Source organism: Zingiber officinale, chromosome 9A (genome assembly GCF_018446385.1).
Source record: "Zingiber officinale cultivar Zhangliang chromosome 9A, Zo_v1.1, whole genome shotgun sequence".
In the NCBI taxonomy this organism is placed as follows: Eukaryota; Viridiplantae; Streptophyta; class Magnoliopsida; order Zingiberales; family Zingiberaceae; genus Zingiber; species Zingiber officinale.
Genome location: NC_056002.1, coordinates 128,827,315 through 128,849,985, shown reverse-complemented (window position 1 = coordinate 128,849,985; position 22,671 = coordinate 128,827,315). Strand labels below are relative to the sequence as shown.

General features: G+C 40.5%; 1 protein-coding gene across 1 annotated transcript; it reads right to left on the bottom strand.

Moving 5' to 3' along the window:
• Positions 1 to 1,091: 1,091 nt before the first annotated feature.
• On the bottom strand, positions 1,092 to 3,455 carry LOC122019573 (ras-related protein Rab7-like). The gene is made up of 6 exons (XM_042577030.1): positions 3,446 to 3,455; positions 3,014 to 3,089; positions 2,754 to 2,825; positions 2,402 to 2,543; positions 2,168 to 2,314; positions 1,092 to 1,181 (listed from the first exon to the last, which is right to left on the bottom strand). Exons 1-6 carry the CDS (start codon positions 3,453 to 3,455, stop codon positions 1,092 to 1,094), a joined length of 537 nt encoding a protein of 178 aa, XP_042432964.1.
• Between the last annotated feature and the right edge of the window lie 19,216 nt (positions 3,456 to 22,671).

The following is a 22,671-nucleotide window of genomic DNA, read 5'->3' as shown; positions in this document are numbered from 1 at the left end:
AACCTTTTGCTGATAATTTTTACTTATTTGCTCAGCTTCTTTGATCTGCACATTTGAAATAATATGTTAAAGTGCAGGAAGCAAGGTCAATGACAAAGCTCTCATGGATGCAACTAAAATGGCAAGTACTGAAGTCCCCTCCATTAGCACAAGTGTGAATAGCAATGTTCAGAGCATCAACAACTCATTGATTCATGAGAGTTCTTGCATCCAAGAAGATCCAGGAGTTCACATGATCTTCTCTACTAAACCAACCAAATTTTCAAATTCAAATGATGAAGTAAGACCAATCCAGTCCCTGTAGAGTGCATTTCAAACGGAGCCTGCTCAATCTCTCACCAACCAGCATAATATCAGAAAGGGGAATGCCTGAGACCCTTTAGCTAGCATATCAGAGAAATTTCTATGTTGTAATTGATCTGGTTCTCAATATAGCATTGATGAGAAAAAATTTATGGCATTTACATATGTCTGTCCATGCTTGCACTTTGATTTATAGAATGGAGAGTAGCAATTTGCATACTTAATCATAAAGTAATTGTTTAAATTGATTGTTTTATTATGTGAGATGCACAGATGCACTTATTCCAATAATTTTTTAAGTGAAGGCCAATGGCCTACCCATATTAACAATGTGTGTGTGTATGCAAATAACACTAGAACTTTAGTAACGCCACTTTCAGTTATTGATCAGATGATGATGCTGAACCATTTTGTCTAACTCAATTTTAAGGTGGATAATTTTGACAGTGCATTAAAGCATATGACATGCATGCGTCAGATGATTAAGATTTGATGAATATTAACACTCCCTCCACAAAAATCTAGCAAAATGAGACATAAGGACATAAATAGAAGTGAGAAAACAATACATTGGTCTACCTCTATTTGACGATAATTCATTCAAATGACTATGAGTATTAGAAGGAACCAATATGGAATATATGAGTTCTTGGAGGCAAGAGCAGAGATCACATCTCCCAAAGCTGATAGAACCTATATGGAATATGTGGGTTCTTTACCTCCTTTTCAAGCATACTAGAGTACCTTGACAATACAAACTAAATCAGATAAACAGAAGTAGTTTTTTTTTATGTATAAGATCCTATATCACTGATATCAAGATGTTCAAGTCTAAAAAGGATATGTGATTCACATCCTGTTTTCACAACATCAAAAAGCTAAAAGAGAAAAATAAATCAAAAGCATTTTGCCAATATGGTTCAATTTTCTTCCTGTAGACAATGCATGCCATTTGAAATTTAATCACAAACAGGGTGGATATACAAACAAGATCACAATTCAAGCCATTGGATGTGAATATAGTAACAGCAATATAGCTCAACCACAATGAAACGTCACCAAAATAACAAAAGCAATCTAGCTCAACTCACAGTGAAACTTATACTTATAAGACAAAAAGGTAATTTAATAATATCAAAATCAAACCAAATCATGAGAAAATGCTCAAATAAGATTAAAGCACAATTAAGATTAACCCAAACCTAAAATTAACTTGGATTCATCCTACAATAAATCAAAATTGAACTAAAAATCTCTACTGAAAGTCCTAATCCAAGTGTGCCTTGAGTGACCCTCCATAATGATAATCCATTCAAATCGAAGCTTCTCATACTAAGGAATATAACAGAACCTGCAAACTGAATCCAAAATAAATAAACTATTTGGTATTCAATTTAGGGAGTAAGAGTTCACAATTCAGCCTGATGACATAACTAGCCCATCAAGGGATACAAAGTGTGATTATATCCACTGTAGAATTTATATGCTTTCAGGACCACACCGCATCTTCTCACAAAATTTCCATAGAAAATATATGGAAAGGAGAGAATTAGAAAAACCTGAACATCGAGCATACAGGTTATACTGTCCTATGTCATGCGAATGACACTAGAAAATGCAATTAATAAACTGGAAATCAGAAAAGCAAGAGTTACATTTAGAAGCCAAGACATTATAACTTTGCCACGTGCTCAAGAAAAACTCAATTCCAGATACAATCTATAAGATCCTGATGTATCTAAAACTAATACCAAAAAAGGGATTATATTTCAGAAAATCAACAAACAAAAGCATTAAGATATACAAAATTAGAGTAAAAAAATGCCAAGTTAGGCTAGAAAGCCAAAGAGATAATACTATGGACCTGATTAAGAAATTCATCATGCCAATTATCAAGAGTGTCAAATGATCTTCGAACATTAACATCATAGACCAAGACGCAGCAGTCAACTCCTTTGTAGAATGCAACACCAAGACTCTGGAATCTTTCTTGTCCTGCAGTATCCCAAATCTAGACCACAAAATGATGCACAATTCAAGCACTAAATGAAGGAACCAATAAGAAGCTTGCCAATGGTTCGTTCAATTTCAAACTCACCTGCAAGGTAACGAGTCTGTCATCAACTAGAATTTCCTTGGTGACAAAATCAGCGCCAATGGTGACCTTATACTGCTGCGTGAACTTTTTGTGCACATATCTAATGGTGAGGTTTAAGAGACCACTAAATGTAGATAGAAGGCTACACAACAATTAGACCATGAAGAAATTGTTCCATAACGACCCATAAGCACCCTAAATCCGAGATCAGAAACTCGCTTATCTCTGGTTTATAGTGAAATAACAAGGGGAGTGCAATTCTAGGTAATTGGCATTTCATGTTTACGGAAAAAAAAAGACAAATAAAAGAAAAAAATAGTCCAGATCAGTAATTATCAAATGTAAAAGAAACCTTAGATTTACAGAGAAGACAAACAAAGAGGATGATGAAGGATACTGGTTCATCAGCGACGTCTTTCCAACACTACACATCAAAACAAATAAACCAAATAAGAGTTAGCCAAAACCAAGATCAATAGGGCAAATGACGACACGAAGCCTGTCCTACAAGTTCCGATTGAAACCCTAAACCGAGATTTGTAGGGCAAATGAAACAATCTACTGAAAACATCATGATGAACAACGATAGGAGCATGGAGAAGGAAGATTTACCTCGATGAACGAGTTCTCGACGCCGAAATAACAAGAGCTGAGGGTGAGACAACCAAAATCCGCGACGAGCGGTGGGCTGGAATTGGGATCGTTTATAATCAAACACAACAGAATAAGGCTGAGAGAAGGGGCGTCGATCTAGGAAGCGGAAGAGGGAGATGAGGCTGAGAGAGATGGTCGGACGGCCAGCGGCGAGGAGGAAAGTAGTGGTGGCGTCGCGACGGTATACGGTGGACGGCGCGATATAGGTTTAGGTTTGAAGGGAAGAGTGAAGTGTTGTAAATTTTGGCTAAATATTGGTGGAAAAATTATATTATTTTATTTTGGTTCATAGACACCGGGTTTTAAAAACCGCTGTTAAAATCGGTGTCTATTAACGAAAAAAGGCGCTCATAGACATCGCCTAAAAAATTGATGTCTTTGAGCGAAAACCTGTGCTCATAGACACCGGTTTTTAGAAAAACCGGTGTAAAATACTCAAAGACATCGGTTTTTGCTTAAAACCGTTGTTGTTCCACCGATGTCTATGAGGGTTTTTCTTGTAGTGCTTGGCCGACCCCTATTAGGTGGGTATAGAAAGTGGGTATAGGTGGGTATAGTACTCTATAAATAAGAGGCTACGATAGGGACCGAGAGGAGGAATTGGTTTTGGTCTCCCGATAAAATTAAGCATCCCTTGTTCACCCCGAACACACAACTTAATTTTATCAATAATAATTCATTCAACTAGAGAACTATTATTGAACTACCGCACCAATCCCAAATTACATTTTTGGGCTCCTTATTATGAGTGTGTTAGTCTTCCTGTGTTTAAGATATCGAATGTCCACTAATTAAGTGAGTTACTGACAACTCATTTAATTAATATCTTAATCCAAGAGTAGTACCACTCAACCTTATCATCATGTCGGACTAAGTCCACCTACAGGGTTTAACATGACAATCCTTATGAGCTCCTCTTGAGGACATTATCAACCTAGTATCTCTAGGACACAGTTTCCTTCTATAATCAACAACACACACTATAAGTGATACTATTTCCCAACTTATCAGGCTTATTGATTCATCGAACTAAATCTCACCCATTGATAAATTAAAGAAATAAATATCAAATATATGTGCTTGTTATTATATTAGGATTAAGAGCACACACTTCCATAATAACCGAGGTCTTTGTTTCTTTATAAAGTCTGTATAAAAGAAACGACCTCAAATGGTCCTACTCATTACACTTTAAGTGTACTAGTGTAATTATACAGTCAAGATAAACTGATACCTAATTACACTACAACCTTCTAATGGTTTGTTCCTTTCCATTTTTGTCGTGAGCTACTGTTTATAATTTATAAGGTACTGATAACATTATCTTCTGCATGTGGCACCACATACTATGTTATCTACAGTATAAATTAATTGAACAACTACAACTAAATGTAGACAATTTGACCAAATGTGATTCTTTATTCATAATGAATGCTTACAAAGCTTAGGCTTTTAGTATACACTCCAACACCTGTGAGCTGGCCGAGTGAAATGGATAATGCATTGGAACATGTTTAATGTAATGTTATCGTCAGTCCATATAACATGAACATATACATGGGTATAATGAATACAAGGGCCCTAGTGATAATGTGTAAAATATAGTTGACTATGACCTTAAACAAAGCATAGTCAACTGGAGAGATCTCCATAGTAGAATATGTGATGATGGAAGCTAGGGGTTATCAGGACGTGGTCGGTCAAGAGTGATATGCTCAAAAGATTTTTTTTTTTTTTGGGGGGGGGGGGGGTACGAATGCATCGGTGGATGATCAACAATCTAGAAATGCCTGAAGAATGGAGGGGGAAAAGTTCAAAATGCATTTGCCAACGTGGGTCCGATATTAGTTTTCTTCGCCATGAGGGTGTAAATTGTTATAAAATTGATACTAACTCCTCATTAATGCAACACTCAAGGTACATGAGTTTTCCCAACTGATAATGGTGTATAACACACATTATATTGGAATAATGATCACAAAAGAATTTAAGATTAACAGACCGATCAAGAATGAGTTTGAATTTATGGGTGTTGAACTTGTATTGCAAAGATGCATTTGGAAATCTTGAATCTGTGGGAGGCTGAAGTTGAGGAGACTGAGAAGACTCCTCACCAACAACAACATTTCTAGATTTTCTCCTAATAAATTTTGAATGGGAAGGCACCAACAATTGAATTTTGAATGCAAATGTATGAACATGAATGCAAATGATATCATGAATTGTAACGCCCGAAAATTCTCAAGACTATTTTAGAATATTCTATGATTTTTCTGGAATTATTAGATATTTTTTCGGAATTTTCCGAGTAGCGGAAGTAGCAAAAATTATTAGAAAAGTAAAATGGCTTAAGCGGGAATCGAACCCGGGACCTCTCGGGTCCGCTAAACCTTTAGTTAGCCTTAGTAACCGGTGAACCCAGCAGGGCCGTGCTGAAAGGAAAGGGAATCAATTATATTTATAATTGGTTTGGCCGAATTAATTACTTAGTATAAATAGGAAATTTAAGTTGGGGTTTGGTTTATTTTTAGAACTTGGTTCGGCAACTCCTCTCCAAAACCCTCACGCCGACGCCAACCCTCTCCCCTCTCCTTCTCTCGGCGCCACAACAAGGGAAGAACTAGGGTTCCATCCCTAGGGTCCCAAGGTCACTTTCCGACGACGATTTCAGCACAAGGACGTTCCCCTCCGTGAGTAGAGCACGTGGACGCGAGCGAATCGTCGAGAAGTCGTCTCCACCAGAATTTCTAGCGATTAGATTTGTAAGAAATCTAGCACACAAGGTAAGAAACCCCTCACCTGCAGTATAAGTAGCTCTCGCGTGTTTTCTTTTATGCATTAGATTAGTTTTATTGAATTTTGTCAGCATATAGTGTGTATTTTAACTCTTCTCACAGATTTAGGGATTAGTGAGCATCTCTAGATGGGCCGAGCACGTGTATCCTCTGTAGATAGGGGTTTAGACGCTGCTGGGTACCTAGAGGTGGTCTCCCTGATCGAGAGGAGAGTTAGAGAGTGCCAAATGCTCGACAAAATGCCTAGCACAGCCTTATGATACAGTGGGCATTTAGTTAAATGCCATAGAACATGTTAATTAGCATGACCAGTTTTTATTTCAGCTTTTATGAGACTAGATGTCCAAATGGGTGGGCTCCCACAGTCGCCTCTAGGTTCAGACAACCTAGTTCTAGGTTCAGATAACCTAGATTCAGCAAAATAGTATTAGCTATTTCAGTATTTTACTTTTCAGTGGCACTGTACTGGATTAGATATCCATTGGGTTGGGCTCCCATAGTCGTCCCTAGGTTTAGCTAACCTAGTAAACCCTACTAGATTCGGAACTTGCAATCCCGGGTCTAGTTAGGGATGCGCGCACAGCAAGTACAGTTGTCAGGGCCCATCAGCAGCATGTTTAGTATTTTCACTTACTATATGTATATGGTTTTCAACCTTTCACAAATTAGTTCGTGAATTCAGTACAGTCCTAGCAGTAGCTCAGTTTTTAGTATCAGCTTAGTTCTTCATTGATACCATGTGATTGATATCATGTTCAACTTTAGATATGCCATGATTGTATGCTTATATGCCATGCCATGTTTAGTTTATTCAGTATACTTAGCATATCCTTTCAAACAGCATGATTTAAAATTATATTTGCATCGTATGCATGTTTTAGTGAGGTAGATGGTTTCTTACTAAGCTTTTTAGCTTACAGATACTATTTTCCTTATACTGCAGATACAGGTAAAAGGAAAATGGACTAGCAGTGGAGGCTGGAGGTCAATGCAGATCAAGATGTGTGTGGAAGGAACTGGAATAAAGATCCTAGGGATCTAGTTTTATTTTATTATGCATTAGAACGTGTTCAGTATGCATTAGTACTTATAGCAAGCGTTATCTTATGTTTCTGTTAGTTAGCAAGAGAACAGTTTAAACCTTATTAGCTTTGGTTTCCATATGTTTACATGCCATGAATTAGTATTCTATGCCTTAATCATGTTTAGTATGTTAGCCATTACCTAGTAGAATGTTTCTCTTAGCTTTTATAGTGTTGTGTAATGACTTTGGCACGCATCAGTGCTGATATCAGGGGCCTGATACGAAATCAGAAACCCCTTATCGGTCAACAGACCGATCAGGGAGCCTCTGATCGGTTGGTAGACCGATCAGGGACCTGGTTTCTGCGAACAGAAGCTTTCTGTTCGTTCCCTAATCGATCCGTGGATCGATCAGGAGCTGGGTTACGAAAAAAAAATGGCTCACTGATCGGTCAGCCGATCGGTCTCATTGATCGATCAGGGACCAGCTGGATCGGCAGACCGATCCAGCAGCTACTGTGATTGCGTAGTTTATGGATCGGTCGGTTGAACGATCCGGAGTTTCCTATCGTGCTCTGGATCGATCGTGGATCGATCCAAAGTTTATTATCGGTTGTAAACACCTCCCTAGCATGTGTACAACTCCTAGGTACACCGAACACTAAGTTAAACTTTACAAGATTTAGTTCAGAAAATTTTAATAAATCCAGCCATTCCATATTAATAGTCCAAGACGGCATAATGTAGCGATCAGCACCTAGCTAGTAGGAGGCGGGTCGTTACAGAGTGGTATCAGAGCGATGTTCCATACTTCCTACACACACATCAGCATTGAACTGCAGCTTCCAAGTAAGAATACCTCTACTTTATTTATGCTTTCTGTTTCCTTGTTATAGTTCATGTTTATAGATAAACTACTGCATGATAGTATGTGATAGTATATAACATGATAACGATAGTTATACAATTATGATTGTAATAGTTATTCATGTTCATCCTCTATGTCTTTAGCAATGGCACGAGGACGCCCACTAGAAGGGCACTAGCCACCGAGCCCCAGCAAGAAGTTCAGTGCCTCCTCCCGACCTTACAGCATTAGTGGCTCAGCTACAAACATGAAATAGCCACCTTAAAGGCTAATCAGAGAGTACCCCACCCCGGAACCGAACCCGACGACTCCAAGTCTTAGAGGTTCCACCACCAGCCTACAGCACCCAGCAGGTGAGCCAAGAAAGGAAGCCTATCCGATCCAGTGGCAGTGAGTCAAGCCAGAGAACTTCTCAGGCACTAGTGAACCATGGGATGCACAAGCCTGGTTCAAAACACTGGAGAGCACGATGGAGCTTCTGGACTGGCCAGAACACGAGAAGGTGAAGTGTGCCTCCTTCTGCCTGACAGGAGACGCACGCATGTGGTGGGAAAGAATCAGAACGAAGCGCCCAGTGAACCAGATGTCATGGGCTGACTTCGAGAAAGAATTCTTCGAGGAGTTCTTTCACATACGGGTTACAAACCGCCACTACGACGAGTTCACCGAGTTTCGTCAGGGCAACCTTTCAGTTGAGGAAGCCGTGAAGAAATTCAACAGGTTGGCTCGTCTATGCCCAGAGCTAGTCAGCACAGAGAAGGAACGAATCCGGTTGATGCTCAAGATGCTGAGGCCAGAGATAGCAGTGAACGTGGCTGGTGGCATACATAGGCCACAAACCACAGAGGAGTTAGTGAGCAGTGCCTTGACCACAGAGCATTACCAGAACAGCATAAAGTAGCAGAAGCAAGTCTCCTCAGAGTCCAAAGGCCAAGGAAACTCTCACACTCAAAAACAGCAAGGCCACAGCTCTAACTGGAAAGGGAACTCCAACAGCAAGCGCAAATCAGGGAGTGACCCAAAAGGAGGACCATCTAGCAAGCGACCCAGTTATCCAAAGTGTGCTACTTGTGGGAAATTCCACCCAGGGGTTTGTCGCAAGGGCACACGAGGATGCTTTGAATGTGGACAAGAAGGGCACATGGCCAAGCAGTGCCCGAACAAGACCGGTCTTCCTCAGCCACAGCAGATTCAGTATGCAGGCCAGCCAGCTCAGTTGTATCAGATGCAGGCCGCTCTAGAAGGTCCACTTATCAGCCAAGGCAGATTAGAAGCCCCTCCAGCTATGGCGAATGCGAGGATCTACTCACTCACCAGAGAGGACGTAGCCAATGCCTCGACAGTTGTCACAAGTCAGATTAGCATTATAGTGCTACTGTTCTATTTGACATCGGGGCAACCCATTCATATATAGCCGGATGTTCTCCGAAAGTTAGAAATACCCTCGGAGGTACTCAGTGGTCGGTTTTGGCACTACCTTCAGGAGAGATCATGGCATCCACGCACCGGCTCAGAGCAGTGCTAATAGACAGAGAGCTCTTTTGTGATCCGATAGTGCTAGAGATGACCGACTATGACGTTATCTTTGGAATGGACTTTCGATCGATACGGTGCTACCATAGAGTGCCGTAAACTGAAAGTCATCTTCCAACCTGCAGCGGACAGTGGGAACCAAAGAGAAAGGCCAAGAAGTTTCTCTCAGCTATGAAAGCACGTAGCTACCGGTTCAGGATGTCATGATTCCTAGCACACGTAGTCAACGCCAGCCAGGAAACCAACAACTAGCAGAGGTTCGAGTCGTATGTGACTACCCAGTCTTCCTGAAGAGTTACCGGGCTTAGCACCAGGAGAGATTGACTTTGAGATAGAGCTCATTCCCGGTACAAATCCTATCTCCAAAGCGCCTTATCGCATGGCTCAAGCAGAATGAAGGAACTGAGCAACTACAGGAGCCGCTTGACAAGGGTTTCATACGCCCAGTCACTCACCATGGGGAGCCTTGTATTGTTCGTGAAGAAGAAGGATAGAAGCATGCGACTGTGCATAGACTACAGATCACTGAACCAAGTCACGATCAAGAATAGGTATCCCTTCCCAGCATGATTGATCAACTAAAGGGAGCAGCGGTGTTCTCTAAGATAGATCTCGGATCAGATTATCATCAGGTGAAGGTTAAAGAAGGGGATATACCCAAGACAATATTCAGACTGGACACGGACACTACGAGTTCGTAGTCATGCCCTTTAGCGTGACCAATGCTCCAGCTACATTCATGGATCTCATGAACAGAGTATTCAGGGAGTATTTAGATAAGTTTGTTATTGTGTTTATCAATGACATTCTTATCTACTCAGAAACTCAGGAAGAACACTCTGAGCACCGAAACTAGTATTGCAGACCCTTCAGAATCAACTATACGCCAAGTTCACGAAATATGAATTTTGGCTAGATCGGTGTCCTTCCCGGGTCACATCATCTCAAAGGATGGTATTATGATAGATCCCAGCAAGATAGAATGAGTAACTGGAAGAGACCTAAGAACGCCAACGAAATCAGGAGCTTCGGGATTAACAGGATATTACAGAAAGTTTGTAGAGGACTTCTCCAGATAGCCTCCCCAGCGACTCTTACCGTAAAGAACAGAAATTTCGGTGGAGGACTGTGAGAACGACATGAGCTAAAAGGAGATTGACCGGTGCTCCCATTTTGGCTCTACCGGACAACACCAGCAGCTTTGACATCTATAGTGATGCCTCTAAGTTGGGACTAGGAGCAGTACTGATGCAAAACGGCAAGGTGATCGCCTATGCCTCCAGACAACTCAAGGATTATGAGAAGAATTACCCTACTCATGACCTTGAGCTTGCAGCAGTAGTGTTCGCTCTCAAAATTTGGAGACATTACTTATATGGAGCTCAGTGCAGAGTGTATACAGATCATCAGAGTCTGAAGTACTTCTTCACTCAGAAGGATCTGAACATGCGACAGCACAGATGGCTTGAGCTGGTCAAAGACTACGATATAGACATCCTCTACCATCCAGGGAAAGCCAATAAGGTAGCCGACGCACTTAGCAGAAAATCCAGTGCTACCTTGTTATCTCTTACAGCCATGTCACCGCCCCTACAGAAGGAGATCGTAGATTTCGGTCTCGAACTCATCGTTGGATAGCTCTCTACTATGACCTTAGAGTCTACCTTACTTGGTGATATTCGGTCAGCTCAGGACCTGAAATTCAGAAAATCAAACAAGGGCTAGCAGAATCGAAAGTAGAGAATTCAGAGTGTCCGAAAGTGGGGTGTTGTATTTGGTGACAGACTGTGTTCCGGATCGGGAGGAGCTACGGAGACAGATTTTAGATGAGGCTCACAAGACTTCTATGCGATGCATCCAGTTCCACCAAATGTATCAAGCCCTGAAGAACCATTTTGGTGGCCCGGGATGAAGCGAGACATTGCCAGATATGTTAGCATCGCCTCACCGTCGAGGGTCAAGGCGAACATCACGAGGAGGAGTTATGCACCTATACTGATTCCGAATGGAAGTGGGAGGATATCTCTATGGATTTCATAGTGGACCGCCGAACCACGAATGGTTTTGACGCCATCCGGTAATAGTCGACGGGTTGACTAAATCAGCCCACTTCTTAGCTATCAAGATATCCTACTTCATGGAGAAGCTAGCTCGGTTGTATCTCCAGGAGATCATCGACTACATGGAGTCCCACGAATCATCATTTCAGACAGAGAGTAGATTCACATCACACTTCCGGGAGTGTGTATTGGGCACTAAGTTAAAGTTCAGCACAGTCATCCTCAGACAGATGGTCGACGGAGCGAGTAAATCGGTGCTCGAAGATATGCTCCGAGCGTGCGCCTTCAGAGGAAGTTGGTGCAAATATCTGAGCTTAGCAGAATTTGCATACAACAACAGCTATCAGGCCACTATCGGCATGGCACCTTACGAGGCTCTCTATGGGCGGAGGTGTAAATCTCCAATCTGCTGGTATGAGAGTGGTGAACAGAAAGAACTAGAACTTCAGACAGATCTAGTAGCAGATACCACAGCAACTATACAGCAGATCCGCCAGAGGATAGAGACAGCTCAGAGCCGTCAGAAAAGCTATGCTGATACACGGCGCATACCCTTAGAGTTTTCAGTCGGGGATACAGTGTTCCTCAGAGTAGCTCCCATGAAGGGAGTGATGCGTTTTGGAAAGAAGGGCAAGCTTAGTCCCAGATATGTGGGACCATACCTTATCAGTAGAAGAGTGGGCAAGGTAGCATATGAGCTAGAGCTACCCCAGGAAATGTCAGCTATCCACAACGTATTTCATGTCTCTATGCTGAAGAAGCATACCCCAGATGCCACCCAGGTGATTGAGCCCCAGTCGGTACAGATCCGCGAAGACCTCAGCTATGATAGTCGGCCTATTCAGATAATAGACCGAGCAGTTAAGAAATTACGGAACAAGGAAGTACCATTAGTCAAAGTCGTTTGGCACAGTCACACAGCAGAAGAGGCAACTTGGGAGACAGAAGACAGAAGTACCCAGAATTATTCTAAGTTCGAGGACGAACTTTTTATAAGGTATGGGGGATTGTAACGCCCGAAAATTCTCAAGACTATTTTAGGAATATTCTATGATTTTTCTGGAATTATTAGATATTTTTCCGAAATTTTTCGAGTAGCGGAAGTAGCAAAAATTATTAGAAAAGTAAAATGGCTTAAGCGGGAATCGAACCCGGGACCTCTCGGGTCCGCTAAACCTTTAGTTAGCCTTAGTAACCGGTGAACCCAGCAGGGCCGTGCTGAAAGGAAAGGGAATCAATTATATTTATAATTGGTTTGGCCGAATTAATTACTTAGTATAAATAGGAAATTTAAGTTGGGGTTTGGTTTATTTTTAGAACTTGGTTCGGCAACTCCTCTCCAAAACCCTCACGCCAACGCCAACCCTCTCCCCTCTCCTTCTCTCGGCGCCACAACAAGGGAAGAACTAGGGTTCCATCCCTAGGGTCCCAAGGTCACTTTCCGACGACGATTTCAGCACAAGGACGTTCCCCTCCGCGAGTAGAGCACGTGGACACGAGCGAATCGTCGAGAAGTCGTCTCCACCGGAATTTCTAGCGATTAGATTTGTAAGAAATCTAGCACACAAGGTAAGAAACCCCTCACCTGCAGTATAAGTAGCTCTCGCGTGTTTTCTTTTATGCATTAGATTAGTTTTATTGAATTTTGTCAGCATATAGTGTGTATTTTAACTCTTCTCACAGATTTAGGGATTAGTGAGCATCTCTAGATGGGCCGAGCACGTGTATCCTCTGTAGATAGGGGTTTAGACGCTGCTGGGTGCCTAGAGGTGGTCTCCCTGATCGAGAGGAGAGTTAGAGAGCGCCAAATGCTCGACAAAATGCCTAGCACAGCCTTATGATACAGTGGGCATTTAGTTAAATGCCATAGAACATGTTAATTAGCATGATCAGTTTTTATTTCAGCTTTTATGAGACTAGATGTCCAAATGGGTGGGCTCCCACAGTCGCCTCTAGGTTCAGACAACCTAGTTCTAGGTTCATATAACCTAGATTCAGCAAAATAGTATTAGCTATTTCAGTATTTTACTTTTCAGTGACACTGTACTGGATTAGATATCCATTGGGTTGGGCTCCCATAGTCGTCCCTAGGTTTAGCTAACCTAGTAAACCCTACTAGATTCGGAACTTGCAATCCCGGGTCTAGTTAGGGATGCGCGCACAGCAAGTACAGTTGTCAGGGCCCATCAGCAGCATGTTTAGTATTTTCACTTACTATATGTATATGGTTTTCAACCTTTCACAAATTAGTTCGTGAATTCAGTACAGTCCTAGCAGTAGCTCAGTATTAGCTTAGCTCAGTTTTTAGTATCAGCTTAGTTCTTCATTGATACCATGTGATTGATATCATGTTCAGCTTTAGATATGCCATGATTGTATGCTTATATGCCATGCCATGTTTAGTTTATTCAGTATACTTAGCATATCCTTTCAAACAGCATGATTTAAAATCATATTTGCATCGTATGCATGTTTTAGTGAGGTAGATGGTTTCTTACTAAGCTTTTTAGCTTACAGATACTATTTTCCTTATACTGCAGATACAGGTAAAAGGAAAATGGACTAGCAGTGGAGGCTGGAGGTCAATGCAGATCAAGATGTGTGTGGAAGGAACTGGAATAAAGATCCTATGGATCTAGTTTTATTTTATTATGCATTAGAACGTGTTCAGTATGCACTAGTACTTATAGCAAGCGTTATCTTATGTTTCTGTTAGTTAGCAAGAGAACAGTTTAAACCTTGTTAGTTTTGGTTTCCATATGTTTACATGCCATGAATTAGTATTCTATCCTTAATCATATTTAGTATGTTAGCCATTACCTAGTAGAATGTTTCTCTTAGCTTTTATAGTGTTGTGTAATGACTTTGGCACGCATCAGTGTTGATATCAGGGGCCTGATACGAAATCAGAAACCCCTGATCGGTCAGCAGACCGATCAGGGACCTGGTTTCTGCGAACAGAAGCTTTCTGTTCGTTCCCTAATCGATCCGTGGATCGATCAGGAGCTGGGTCGCGAAAAAAAAATGGCTCACTGATCGGTCTCATTGACCGATCAGGGACCAGCTGGATCGGTCGACAGACCGATCCAGCAGCGTACAGGATTGTAGCGTAGTTTATGGATCGGTCGGTTGAACGATCCGGAGTTTCCTACCGTGCCAGTATCAGTAGATCGGTCTGTGGATCGATCCGAAGTTTATTATCAGTTGTAAACACCTCCCCTAGCATGTGTACAACTCCTAGGTACACCCAGAACACTAAGTTAAACTTTACAGCATTTAGTTCAGTAAAATTTTAATAAATACAGTTTTTATTCCGCATTAATAGTCCAGCACAGCATAATGTAGCGATCTGCTTCGCAGCCTAGCTAGTAGGAGGTGGGTCGTTACATGAATGATGCATGAAGACACCACAACTAATTGGTTAGAGACTAATTAGACTTAGACCTAGTGAAAGAAAGAAAATGTGGTTTAGGGTTTACTTAGGTTTAGGGCCCATGTAGTCGTCGAAGAAGATGCGCCAAACATAGCCAGAGGAAAACCCTGATGGCCAGAGCAATTCTAGTGTGGTCCTCTATGGTGTGTGACTAGAGTGGAGAGCACCAACCAAAATCTAAGGCATGGGTTAGGGAGCTCACAGTGAGAAAAATTGAACCCTAAACAAGGAAGAAACACCAATTGATAGTAGGGTTTACCAGACCTAAGGCATGGATTGTTTTCAGGGATGAGAGATCAGTGGTCGTGAGAGGAGACTTGAGCTTCGCCGACTAGGGCACGAGGGAGGGAGATCACAACAATGAATAGGCGGTCGAGACTTTAGGCGCAGGGTATATAATAAAAAAAATGGATCTTAAGAGATTAGGGAATTTCCTAATCGCTTAGAAAAACCCGTAAGTGATTATAACAATCGCTTCGGATAGGTTCCGTGTATTTGCGAAAACCTCATAATTGATCACCTTAATCGATTAGGTGGATTTGGATCAATCACTGAGATCAATTCAAAAAGCCTCTGTGGTTGCGATAAATTAGCCAAATCAATTGCTATAATCGATTTGGTACAAGGCTAACACGAGATTTTATTTCCAAATCGATTGATATAATCGATTAGGCTTAGCCCAATCAATTATGGTAAGCGATTATGACCTAATCTTGTTAGAGTGTATACTAAAAGTCTAGCTTTTGGTATAAACATTTATCTAGAAATAAGAATCACATTGGTCAAATGTCTACATTTATGATAAATGTAGTTGCTCAATTAATTTATATTGTAGATAACATGGTGTGTGGTGTCACATACAGAAGATCATGTTATCGGTTCCTTATAAATTATAAACAGTAGCTCACAACCAAGATGGAAAGGAACAAACCATTGGAAGGTCGTAGTGTAATTAGGTATTAGTTTATCTTAACTATATAATTATACTAGTACACTTAGAGTGTATTGAGTAGGACCATTTGAGGTCGTTCCTTTTATACTGACTTTATAAAGGAACAAAGTGTTAGAACCCCAAGGTTGTTTTGGTGTGATCAACAAGTTAAGTTAGGTCCTGCGTTGTTTCTAACCTTGTGTCTAAGTGTGCAGGAGCTTAGGAGCACAGGTACTCGAGCGGAAGATGCAGCTAGAGAGAAGGACGGCACGCGGTGCGTCCGAGGGACGAGGTGCTGCGGAAGAGTACACCGGCGGACGAGAAGGAAGTGCGCGCGATGGTTCCGAGGTACGAAAGCCGGAGCGGAAGAGCAGCTAGCGCGAAGGTCGGCACGGGGTGCGACCGAGGGACGAAGTCTGCGGATGAGTACGCTGGTGGACGAGAAGGGACACGCGGTAATTCCGAGGGACGAGAAGCCGGAGGGAAGCACGCTCGAGAAGACCGGAAGATGGGTTCGGGTGAGCCCTATTCCGGATGTCAGAGATCACCCAAGCAAGCGGAGCTGGAGCAGAAAGACCCGGACCAGAGGCGAGCTGAACCAGAGAAGAGAGCACGGACCAAAAGTCAACTGGGTTGACTTTTGGCTCCGGGGCGCCCGGAACTATCCGGGGCACCCGGAGCTGTCCGGGGCGCCCGGAACCATCCGGGGCGCCCAGAAGGGACTTTTTCACAGGATCGAGCTTTGACTCGATCCAACCGTTGGGGGATAAATTTTATCCCCCCAGGGCGCCCGGAACCCATCCAGGCGCCCCGACCAAGGCTATAAATATAGCCTTGGTTCAGAAGCTTTTCAACAATCACGATCATTCTATTTCCAAACACTTGTATGCTTTAGTTGTAGTTAAGCTTCTGTTTTCTGTGCCTAAACGCTGTAAGAGGCTTCTCCGCCTGAAGGAGTTTTTGAGCTTAATCTTCCTTGGATTAACAACCACATCGGTTGTAATCAAGTAAACATCTGGTGCCTCGTTTTCTTCTTTTATGCTTTTATTTATCTGCTTAATTCATTTTACAAGTGTTAGCTTAATCGTTCAAGGAAGGGTTGTTTGTTTTTAATTGACAGGTTATTTACCAACCCCTCTAGCCGGCCCAACGGTCCTACAAGTGGTATCAGAGCCGAGTACGCCTCAGAAGGACTAACCGCCGTCTGACGCAACAAAAACGATGGCCGGAGCTAGCGACTACCCACCTGCACTCGAGGGGGAGTTTTCCATCTGGAAACAAAAAATGGAGGTATACCTTAACTCAGATTCTGGTATTTCTTTAATAATGAAATTTGGTTATGAAGAACCAAAGAACTCGAACGGAGAAAGACTCGATCTACGCCTCTGGAACGAAAAGCAACGTGAGGAGTCTATGGCAAATGAGCGGGCAAAATATTATCTTCTGAATGTAATACCAAAGGAAGATTTCAAAAAGGTCGCAGATTATGAAAGCGCAAAAGAACTTTGGGAAAAGTTCTTGCAGCTCTACGAAGAACCTCCAGAAGGTGACACCTCAATAGACACCGAGCCACCGACAGAAGAGTCCGAAATCGAGGTAAGTACTACAACAGCCGAAGTACATCCCGAGATCGATGAAGGGGGAGAATCTTCGGAAGAAAGCAACTCGATAGGGGGAGAATCAATTACTGACAAGGTAAGTCAGGTATGGACTCGAACCTCTGATCAATTAAATGATTCAATCGAAAAATTGCCTGAAGAGTCTTTCGAATCAGAAATTGAATCATCGAAAGAATTTTTCGAATTAGAAAATCAATTGTCAAACTTGCCTTGCAAATTATTATTAAAAGAATTTTGCAAGTTAGAAATTTTGTCGAAAAACCTTTGTAAATTGCAAAATAATTTTTCAAAAGAATTATGCAAATTAGAAATGATATCAAAAACTTTCTTCGAATATTTTTTCGAATTACAAATTACTTTCTCGAAAGAGTTTTGCAATTCAGAAAATGAGTCATCGAAAAAGTGTTTCGGATTAAGAAATCTATTATTAATAAATTCCTACAAATTAGAATTTTTATTAAAAAATTCTTGCAAATTACAAAATATTCTTTCAAACAAATTTTGCACATTGTCGAAAGAATCTTTTATAGCGTCGGAAAATTTTATCAAGTTAGAATCTATGCTATCGAAATATTTTTGTGAACTTGAAATTCAAAAAATAATAGAAATTAACATGATACAAATTGTTACATGTTTAATATTTTTTGCTTTAAATCTGAAAAAGTGTGACATAAGAATTTCTGATAAATTAAAATGGAAATTTAAACCTTCTGATTAAAGCATAAAATATATAAATAAATAAATGCATAGAAAATTTCTCTTTATGTTATTAATTCTCTGAAATTTTCTTGCATAAAGCTTTCTGTTTAAAAACTTCTTAATCTTGATGTCGAATGACTTAGAAATTTGTCTTGACTTAGAAATATTTCCCTGAAAATTATTGAAATATAGTTTCAAAATTTTTTTTTAATGTCAACCCTTAGATTTCGTTTGTACCCCATTTTTATTGTGATCAAAGGGGGAGAAGGGAAAGTATAAGTCTAGGGGGAGGTAGACAAAATTGAAAATTAAAATGTTTGAAATTTAATTTTTTCTATCATGTTGCATGTTATTGCAATAAACTATTTAATTTCATATCTATTGTTGACCCTAGCTTAACTTGGGTTGATCACACCAAAAAGGGGGAGATTGTTGGAACCCCAAGGTTGTTTTGGTGTGATCAACAAGTTAAGTTAGGTCCTGCGTTGTTTCTAACCTTGTGTCTAAGTGTGCAGGAGCTTAGGAGCACAGGTACTCGAGCGGAAGACGCAGCTAGCGAGAAGGACGGCACGCTGTGCGTCCGAGGGACGAGGTGCTGCGGAAGAGTACACCGGCGGACGAGAAGGAAGTGCGGTGGTTCCGAGGACGAAAGCCGGAGCGGAAGATTGCTCGGGAGCAAGAGACGCAGCTAGCGAGAAGGTCGGCACGGGTGCGACCGAGGGACGAAGTCTGCGGATGAGTACGCTGGTGGACGAGAAGGACACGCGGTAATTCCGAGGGACGAGAAGCCGGAGGAAGCACGCTCGAGAAGACCGGAAGATGGGTTCGGGTGAGCCCTATTCCGGATGTCAGAGATCACCCAAGCAAGCGGAGCCGGAGCGGAAGACCCGGACCAAAGGCGAGCTGAACCGGAGAAGAGAGCACGGACCAAAAGTCAACTACAGTTGACTTTCAGGTCCGAGCGCCCGGACCTGGCATTTTCACGAGATCGAGCTTTGACTCGATCCGAACATTGAGGGATAAAGTTTTATCCCTGAACCCGTCCGAGCGCCCCGACCAAGGCTATAAATATAGCCTTGGTCCAGAAGCTTTTCAACAATCACGATCATTCTATTTCCAAACACTTGTATGCTTTAGTTGTAGTTAAGCTTCTGTTTTCTGTGCCTAAACGCTGTAAGAGGCTTCTCCGCCTGAAGGAGTTTTTTAGCTTAATCTTCCTTGGATTAACAACCACATCGGTTGTAACCAAGTAAACATCTGGTGCCTCGTTTTCTTCTTTTATGCTTTTATTTATCTGCTTAATTCATTTTACAGGTGTTAGCTTAATCGTTCGAGGAAGGGTTGTTTGTTTTTAATTGACAGGTTATTTACCAACCCCTCTAGCCGGCCCAACGGTCCTACACAAAGACCTCAGTTATTATGAAAGTGTGTGCTCTTAATCCTAATATAATAACAAGCACATATATTTGATATTTATTTCTTTAATTTATCAATGGGTGAGATTTAGTTCTATAAATCAATAAGCCCGATAAGTTGAGAAATGATATCACTTATAGTGTGTGTTGTTGATTATAGAAGGAAACTGTGTCCTAGTGATCTAGGTTGAGAATGTCCCCAAGAGGAGCTCATAAGGATTGTCATGTTAAACCCTGCAGGTGGACTTAGTCCGACATGACGATGAAGTTGAGTGGTACTACTCTTGGAGCTAGATATTAATTAAGTGAGTTGTCAGTAACTTACTTAATTAGTGGACATTTGTTATCTTAAACACAGGGAGACTAACACACTCATAATAAGAAGGAGCCCAAAAATGTAATTTGGGATTGGTGCGGTAGTTCAATAATAATTCTCTAGTGGAATGAATTATTATTGATAAAATTAAGTTGTGTGTTCGGGGCGAACACGGGATGCTTAATTTTATCGGGAGACCAAAACCAATTCCTCCTCTCGGTCCCTATCGTAGCCTCTTGATTATAGAGTACTATACCCACCTATACCCACCTTCTTACCCATCCTATAGGGGGCCGGCCAAGCTAGCTTGGAGACCAAGCTAGGGCCGGCCATGTTTTGGTTCATGGGTGAATTCATGTGGCCGGCCCTAGCTTGAACTCAAGCTTACGTGGCCGGCCCTAATAAAATAAAAAGGAATTTTATTTTTTAAAATTTTCTTATGTGGATAACATGATTTAAAAGAGAGTTTAAAAATTTAAATCTGTCCTTTTATAAGATTCTACAAAAGATTAAGAGAAGAGTTAAATCTCTTTCCTTATTTGTAGATTAAAAGGTTGATTTTAATTTTGGTAAAAACTTTCCTTTTAATCATGTTCATGATTTAAAAGAGAGTTTAAAAATTAAATATCTCTTTTATAAAGCTTCTACAAAGATCAAGAAAAGATTAGATATCTTTTCTTATTTGTAAATTGGAAGAGATTTTAATTTTTAAAGATAACTTTCTTTTTATCCACATGTTTAAAAGAAATATTTTAATTTATAAAATTTCCTTTTTATTAGCCATCATGAAGGGAAAAATTATTAGAGAAATTTTTTATAAAATTTCCGGAAACAAATTAGGAAAGTTTTAATTCTTGATTGAATTAAATTTCCTTTGCTTGGTTTAAAGTGGCCGACCACATTGTTGATAAGAAAAAAATTATTTTTAATTAAATAAATTTTCCTTATCAATGGCAAAAGAATTAAGGAAATTTTTATTTAAATTTCCTTATTTGCCAAGGCCAAGGATTATAAAAGAGAGGGTAGAGGTGCCTTCATGGTAAACAACTCTATTATTTTTCCTCTCTCTTTTTCTTCCTTGGTGTGGCCGGCCATCCTCTCCTCCTTTCTTCTCTTTGATGGCCGAACCTCATCCTTCTTGTGGAGACTCATATGGTGGCCGGATCAAATTTAGAGAAGAAGAAGAAGAAGGAGAGAAAGAAAGCTTTGTTTCTAGCATCCCTTGGAGCATGGTGGTGGTGGCCGAACCTCTTCATCCTAGAAGATGTTTTGATGGCCGAAACTTGCAAGGAAGAATAAGGTGCTTGGTGGTTCTCATCTCGGAAGATCGTTGCTCACACAACGTCCGAGGTTAGAAGAGGAATACGATAGAAGATCAAGAGGTTTTCTAAAAGGTATAACTAGTATTTTTCCTTTCCGCATCATACTAGTTATTTTTGGAAATAATACCAAATACAAGAGGCATACGATTTTAGTGTTTCGAATTTGTTTTCGATATAGTGTTCTTTTGTTTTTCTTTTCCTTGTGATTTGATTGTTCTTTTCGGTTGACCTAAAGTTATTTTAGGAAATTAAATATTAGCTTTCCATAAAAGGTTTTGTCTAGTCAGTGGTGGTTGCTCCCATATCCAAGAAGGCCATGTGCCTCGCCACGTCAGTACTGGGAACCAATTATGTAAATTAATATTTAATGGAATTAATAACTTAAGGTGATTTGGATCGAACGTGTTAAGTTCCGCAGGAGATCCAAGTCTAAACCTAAAAGAACAAATAGATTAAGTTTTGGATCAAACATGTTAAGTTCCGCAGGCGATCCAAAATTTAATTTAAAAGAACACATGGTAGCTAGGAAAAGGTTCAGACCTTTGTACAAAATTTTTGTACAGTGGAACCTCTAGGTTTTCCGAGTAGCAACCAACAAATCTATGATGGAATTTTGGGCTCCTAAGTGATTGATAACTAGGGGTGTTCATTCGGTTCGGTTCGGATTATTTGGGTTATTCGGTTCGGGTTATTCGGATTTTATAATTTTCTAAATCCAACCAAGAACCAAACCGAATTAGCTATAAACCAAACCGAATTACCCGAAACTAATTCGGGTTATTCGGTTCGGGTACCAATTAACCCAATTTTCTTTTCATTTCAAATTTTCAATCTTCTTCACATAAATAAACTCTTAATAGTTTACATTTATAAATAAATAAGCTCCAAATTTGATAAAATAGTTTCATTCGATATAAGAAAAAAAACTTACACATTCCAAAGATTCCAAAGATTATACTAAAAAAAAATTAAAACATATATATTAATTCCTTATTCGGGTTTCGGGCGGGTTATTCGGATGGGGAGTTAAATCCAAAACCAAACCATTAATCCAATTAACATTTCGGGTCAGTTCATTCAACCGACCCGAATTTCATTTAACCAAACCAAATAACCCAAATGTTATTTGGATCGGGCGGGTTAATGGATTGACCCGAATAATGAACACCCCTATTGATAACTGATATTAATTGCTTAAACTACTGATAAGAGTTTGATAACTCCCTAAACCTCTAATTTACATAGAACTCATGCCAACTTGTACCCACACTTGGATTTAGATATTGCAAGAGTGTGACCAAGATGTACAAAGCACTTTAAGTGAATTAAAATTGTTAGTGAAGTTTGAAATGTCTAACCATGATCTTTAGATCAAATACACATTAATTATGCATTGATCTTCCCCATAATTGGTCAAATGAATGATTATGAAAAAATTTAACCTTCTTGACCAAAGCAATGCATCACAACAAGAATTATGACCAAGAAGATTACCCTTAACATGCCACTTTCATCTAATCATGTCAAAAGAACAAACAAGGGAAATCCTATGTTCTTGGGAGATGTAAAACAAAGGTTAAGTAGATTTTTTGTATTTGTATC